This window comes from Gossypium arboreum, chromosome 8 (genome assembly GCF_025698485.1).
Source record: "Gossypium arboreum isolate Shixiya-1 chromosome 8, ASM2569848v2, whole genome shotgun sequence".
Lineage (NCBI taxonomy): Eukaryota > Viridiplantae > Streptophyta > Magnoliopsida > Malvales > Malvaceae > Gossypium > Gossypium arboreum.
In genome coordinates, this window is record NC_069077.1 from 11154636 (window position 1) to 11161157 (window position 6522).

The following is a 6522-nucleotide window of genomic DNA, read 5'->3' on the forward strand; positions in this document are numbered from 1 at the left end:
TTCTCAATTCTCACACATTTCTCAATAGTCACACAGTTGTTAGAAAATATAACAGATGGAAAAAAGAAACATATGCTAGAAGAGAAGAGATAACAAATAGCATGGATCAATGCTCATATATTAAGGTGAAAACGCCAAACTGTTTACAAAAGGAATGAGGGGCAAAATATTGCCAAATTTTCTACAATTCACCACAATTGAACATATGTGAATTGTAGGGAAATTTACAAAAAAATTCAGTGACTATGCCTAAGTTTATCAACAGTAGCAACCATAGGCAAATTTACAAAAAAATTATCTGCCAAGTTAATAAATCAGTAGCAGACAAATTTATACATTTTCAAAAAGTTAACAAAATGCAGTCTGTTCACATCATCATCAATGGTCTGTCATGGATGACTCTTCAGTAGAAGGCATCCATCTAATAGTGGTTGGTTTTCTCTTGAATGGGAGCTTTTGTTTTAGGGCAGCTTGTTGATGAGTTGGGGCAGTAGGTAACTGAGTTAGGGCAGCCTGTTGAGTTGGGGTACCCTTTTGCTGATTTGGGGTAGCCTGTTGCTGAGTTGGGACATCAACTTTATGTCTTTTAACCTACAAGAACAAGAGAAATCTGAAAAACAAAAAAAATTCATAAATAGAAGTATACTATAACTTAACTAAAGGCAAATGACTTACTGGAATGTTTTGGCCAACTTCCCCTTTGCAACTCTTCTTATTGTGACCTACTCTTTTGCATTTATTGCACCTTATCTCCACCCCTCTCTTGCTCAACCTTTCTATTATTTGTGGTTCTTCAGGCTCTTTCCTTCTCACCTTAGTAGGTCTGCCAAGTGGCCTTCTTAGGGGAGGAGGCAATATTGATAGCATGTTTGACAAAGAGACCCATTGTTTAGGACCCCTTACTGGACTTACAAAATTGGAGTAAATTTGAAGCTGGGTTTGCTTGGTATACCAGGTTTGTACATAGGTCTTTGGGAACTCTTCTTTTAAATGAATGACAGCTAATGCATGCATGCAAGGGATGCCAGTGAGATCCCAATTCCTGCATGAGTAGGAATTCTCAACTAAGTCCACCACATGCTGGCTGCCTAGACCATATTCAACCTGATACTTGTCCTCACTGGCATGTGATGGAACACACTTAAAAAACAGTCAGCATGCTTCTTTAAAACATAATCACTAAAACAACATTGTGAACAGCCCCACCAACAATGATACACACACCCTTAAAAAACAGCCCCACCAACAATGATACACACACCCCTAAAAAAATAGCCCCACCAAAAATGATACATACACCCCTAAAAAACCAACCCCACCAACATGCATATTATAAAAAAAATACTCACTGTATGCATATTAAAAAATAGGCAACACACCAACAATCACTGCATGCATATTAAAAAATAGTCAACACACCAACAATCAGTACATGCATATTAAAAAACATTCACTAAAATAGCATGTGATCAGCAACATGAAGTTAGAATATAGGCATTAGAAAGAATCTTTACCTTAATGAGTCTTTTATATTTACATCCTCTTTTTTTCTATTTTTAGACACAAAATTCCTTTCCATTTGTCAGCTTCTTCTTTCTTCTTAACAATAAGCAACATAATATTGGTCCTTATTGTTTCTATCATGGTCAAAATAGGTTTCCCTCTTGCTTCCAGTATCATCTGTCAATAAACAACATAAATGATTAGTGAATTGTTAATGATTAGTAAGAAACATAAAACATAGGGGTTTACCTTGTTAAATGATTAGGAAAGATTATTCACCAATATGTCAGAATGGCTCCTAATTGAGAAGTGAGACCTTGACCAGTGAGTAGGGTTCTTTTCCTTCAACCAATCATAAGCATGCTGATTGGCTTTCCTCAGTTCATCCATGGCATCCCCAGACTTCCTTGTAGTGCTTGCTCTGGCAACTTTCCAAAACAAATATTTCAATTCCTTTGTTCGGAAACCAGCCTTCTTGAAATTGGCATGTAGGTGCCTAACACAGTGTCTTATTTCTGCATTAGGAAACAACATACATATTGCTTCTACAAGTCCCTGCAATTAGAAAAAAAACAGTTTAATTATTTGACAAACCCTAATAGAAACAACATAAAATAATAAATAAATGGACTTTTACCTTTTGTTTGTCAGACATGAAAGATATTTGGTACGAGCTCATAATTTCCAAGTCTATTGTAAGCAACTCTAAGAACCAAAGCCATGATGCTTGATTTTCACTTTCGACAGCAGCATATGCAAGAGGATAGATGCCATTATTTGTATCTATTCTAACAGCTGCAAGCAAATAGCCACCATAGTATCCCTTTAAGAAACATCTATCTAAACCTACTATCCTCCTACAACCAGCCTTATAGCCATCTTTGTATGCCTGCAGACAGATATACCTCCTTTGAAACAACCTGTTATCCAAATAACAGATTGTTGTTGTTCCCATATTTTGGGTCCTAACCTCCAACATATACTCATAAATCTTCTCATATTGAGCCTTATGGGCTCCTTCAATTAATTCGAATGCCCTAAGTTTAGCCCTCCTACAATTGGTTAGTGAGACTAAGCAACAATAATCTATTTTCACATCTTGTTGTAATGATTTCAGAGAATAATCAGGATCAGCAATGAATTTTTCTTTATAATGTTCACCTATCCAAGCTGAGGTTACATTCCTATTTTTATAGACTTTAAAACAAGTATGGTTAGGGTTTGAACTCCTAATTTTCCAAGTCTGGTCAGTAGGGTTATTAGGGTTTAGCCTAGAAGCCCATGTGAACCAAGAACATTTTTCACTGCAGACTGCCTTTAACATTTTTAAATCATTTTTGTGAAACTTAATAAAGTAACTATTCAACCTACCATACTGCTTGGCAGCTTCTTTTAGACTGTCTTTAGACTTAAATAACATTCCAACCTTAAGTCTAGGATTACTCATGTCATTCTCTAGGTTGAACTCAGCCCATTTTTGGCCATCTGAGTCAGATCCATGTGCACTATCTAACCTCCCAGAATCATCACTATCACGTAGTTTATCTACTTCTATACCATCCATGTTTAAACCATCTAAATTAACTCTTTCAGATGCATCACTATCACTACTAGACACATCACTACCAGACATGTTTTCTTCATTCTTATTAAAATTGTCATTAATTAAACCTGACAAACAAAGTACTCATCAATAAAGGCAGACAATATAGGCAAACACTTTAACCATTTCTGTCAGACAATAACAAATACAAAATACCCAATAATTTAATATAAACACTTCTGTCATGCACATGGCAGACAACAACCAATACAAAAATTAATTTAATCAAACACAATCATTTTTCTCATACACATGGCAGACAATAATAGGCAATAACCAGTACAATAAAGAAAGTAAATAACAAATTTTGATTTTGCCATATACAATAGGAGCTTGGATACAAACAATGGCAGATATACCCAATAAACATCAGTTTGATAATAGCATTCATACAATGGCAGATACAAGCAATGGCAGATATACACAATAAACATCTGTCTGATAATGGCATTCGTACAATGGCAGATACAAACAATAAACATCATGCACATGGCATACAATACACATTATATGTCATACACTTTAAAAACCAAACCCTAATTTGTCATGCACATTAATAACAAATACAATCAAAATTGAAATAACCCTAAATCGAAATCAAAATCGAAATTAAAATAAAATTCTAATTCTAAATCGAGATCGAAATCAAAATTGAAATCAAAATCTAAATCAGAATCAGTGAGTGTTTCAAAATTGTAATCAAAATCGAAATAGAAATCGAAATCAAAATCAAAATCGAAATTAAAATTGAAACCGAAATAACCCTAATTAACTCTAAATTGAAATAACAGCATTGAAATCTAAAAAAATTAAAACTAAATGCAATAACTTACCTGTTAAAGTAGATGTAACAACACTGGTAGCTTCTCTTCTATTGCCCATTGTCACTGACAATCAAAAACACTGAATGGTTTCTGGTTCGTCTTCTTTTCTCCCAAACAAAATAAAAAATCGTACCCTAAACCATATACCCTATTAATCGATTATTGATAAACCGTAATTTATACATATTCTTATCCCATGCTTAGCACATTTATGGATGGTTTCTCCTTAGATTTGGTGAATTCGATGCTCCTAATTCTTTAATTTCATGTTTTATACTTAGGTGAGCATAGGAGAGTAAAAAGGGCGAGAAACGGGACGAAAATGGAGAAAATAGACTCACATAGGAAATCAACACGGCCTGAACTTCCTCATACGGGTAAGCCATACGGCCGTGTCCATTTGGCAGGATCGAAGCACGAATTACACGGGTAGACTACATGCCCGTGCCTATTTAACAGCCTTAACCACGGGCTAGAGCAATCACGCACAGGCGTGTCCCTGACGAGCCTAAGTATAGTCCTATTCGGAAAAGGCCACTTTTGAGGGCTCTTAGGCATTCTAAAGCCTATTTAAACACCTAAGGAGGTACTCAGAACAGAGACACAGAGTAGGAGGCAAGGAATTACTCAAGGGAAGCTGGTTGATCCATCTCAGAAGCCGGATTTATCGTCAAGACTGAAGATCCCCCTTCAATTTCCATTCAGGGATTTTGGGTTTTCTTTATATTTTTTATTCATTATTTTTCTGAGATGTTTTCTTTTATAATTATGAACTAAACCCCCTAAATACCTAAGGGGAATGAAACCTAAGACGGATCTTGTTATTATTATCTGAATTGTATGATAAATATTTGACTTGTTCTTAATTATGTGTTATTAATTCTTGACTTAATATTCTAGGATATTGATTCAAGTTAATGCGCTTATTCAAAGGAGCAAAAGTCCCTGTCTAAGAGTAAATTTGTCATAATTAAGCGGAGTTGATTGCACGCCTAGAGATAGGGTGATAAGATTTTGCCGGATTAGGGTGAAACCTAATAAGGGGATCAATAGATCGAGTTAGTGCAACACTAGGGCGTTAATTAGAAAGAGATTTCAATTAATCAACCTAGGGTTAGACGTTATTAGTCTCCAGAGAGATAATAATATAACTTAGGGATTTCTATGGATCAAGTCAAATGAATAAATCGTTTGATTCAGAGTCAAATAACAAGTGAAGTCTAGGTGGATTTTTCCTTGGGTATTGTCTTAATCAACCGAGTTTTTCCAAAAGCTTTTCCCCAATTTCTCTCTGTGCACTCTTAGTTTAGTTAATTAGTTTAGATAAACAAATCCCTTAATTTTTAGGCTAGATAATAAAAAGAAAGTAATTACTAGTACTCTTGGTTCCTTTGAGTTCAACAATCCGGTCTTACTAAAGCTATACTACTGTTCGATAAGTACACTTGTCTTTATCATGATAATAGTTAGTTTCAAGAATGATTAATTATAAATTTTTAAAACCTGTCGCGAATATCACGTATCAAGTTTTTGGCGCCGTTGCCGGGGAATTAAGATATTAGGAACACTCGATTTTTATTACTTTAGCCATTTCGCTTTATTTACAATTTAAATCTTTTTTTTTTATTTTTTAATTTTTTCTTTTATTCGCTTCTGGCAGGTTTTTTATAGTGCATGACTAGAAGAAACCCGTCGGGACCATTACTTTTTGATAGTGAGATCGATCGTACAGCTCGCAGAAATCAAAGAGAAATAAGGCGAAACTTAAGATACACAGAGGAAGATCAAGAATACGACATTCACACTACAATCGAGGAGATGGCTGAAAATCAGGAAAATCTGCTATCTCTTGCGATTGCTGCGATCCAGTAAATCAGAATCCTGCTCCGCGCACTATGTATAATTATGCTTAACTGAATTTAACAGGAACTGAGTCAAGTATAGTTAGGCTAGCTATCACTACAAATAATTTTGAACTGAAACCTAACATGATTCAAATGATACAACAATTTATTCAATTTGATGGTTTGCATGATGAAGATCCAAACAATCACTTGGCGAATTTTCTGGAGTTTTGCGACATATTTAAAATCAATGGCATTTCTGACGACGCCATACGCCTTCGGTTGTTTCCCTTTTTATTGAGGAACAAAACAAAACAGTGGTTGAACTCGTTACCACTAGGGTCAATCATTACTTGGGAACAAATGACCGAAAAGTTTTTAATAAAATATTTTTCGCCGACTAAAACGGCTAAATTAATGAATGATATCTCTTCTTTTCTACAGCTGGATCTAGAAACACTCTACAATGCATGTGAGAGATACAAGGATCTGTTGAGAAGGTGCCCTCACCATGAGCTACCACTCTGGCTACAGGTTCAAACTTTTCACAATGGCTTGAATCCTTTAACTAGAAAGATGGTTGACGCAGCGCTGGTGGGACTATCAATAATAAGACACATGAGGATGCTTATGATTTTATAGAAGAGATGTCACTAAATAATTATCAGTGGCAAGTCATGAGGACAAAGCCAAAAAAAGAAGACGGCGTTTTTAACGGCGTTTTTAACGTCGATTCGGTCACCATGCT

The 6522-nt window shown here is 35.3% G+C and overlaps 1 protein-coding gene and 1 non-coding gene across 2 annotated transcripts; both read right to left on the reverse strand.

The window, feature by feature from the left end:
* Window positions 1-378: 378 nt before the first annotated feature.
* LOC108468311 (uncharacterized) lies at window positions 379-3988 on the reverse strand. Its single transcript, XM_017769200.1, has 7 exons — window positions 3940-3988; window positions 2880-3174; window positions 2141-2423; window positions 1783-2058; window positions 1538-1680; window positions 676-1120; window positions 379-591 (listed from the first exon to the last, which is right to left on the reverse strand). The coding sequence occupies exons 1-7, from the start codon at window positions 3986-3988 to the stop codon at window positions 379-381; spliced, it is 1704 nt and encodes a 567-aa protein (XP_017624689.1).
* A 2197-nt stretch (window positions 3989-6185) lies between these two features.
* Window positions 6186-6292, reverse strand: LOC128279607 (small nucleolar RNA R71). Its single transcript, XR_008269807.1, has one exon. It is a non-coding gene; the product is annotated as a small nucleolar RNA R71 (small nucleolar RNA).
* Between the last annotated feature and the right edge of the window lie 230 nt (window positions 6293-6522).

Bases quoted from the DNA above. Each gene is read 5' to 3' on its own strand.
- LOC108468311 (XM_017769200.1), bottom strand. From the start codon at position 3,988: ATGGGCAATAGAAGAGAAGCTACCAGTGTTGTTACATCTACTTTAACA. The intron at 2,059-2,140 runs GTAAAAGTCCAT...TTCTAATTGCAG, and splicing joins TCATGTCTGACAAACAAAAG to GGACTTGTAGAAGCAATATG. The intron at 592-675 runs GTAAGTCATTTG...TTGTTCTTGTAG, and splicing joins AAGTTGGCCAAAACATTCCA to GTTAAAAGACATAAAGTTGA.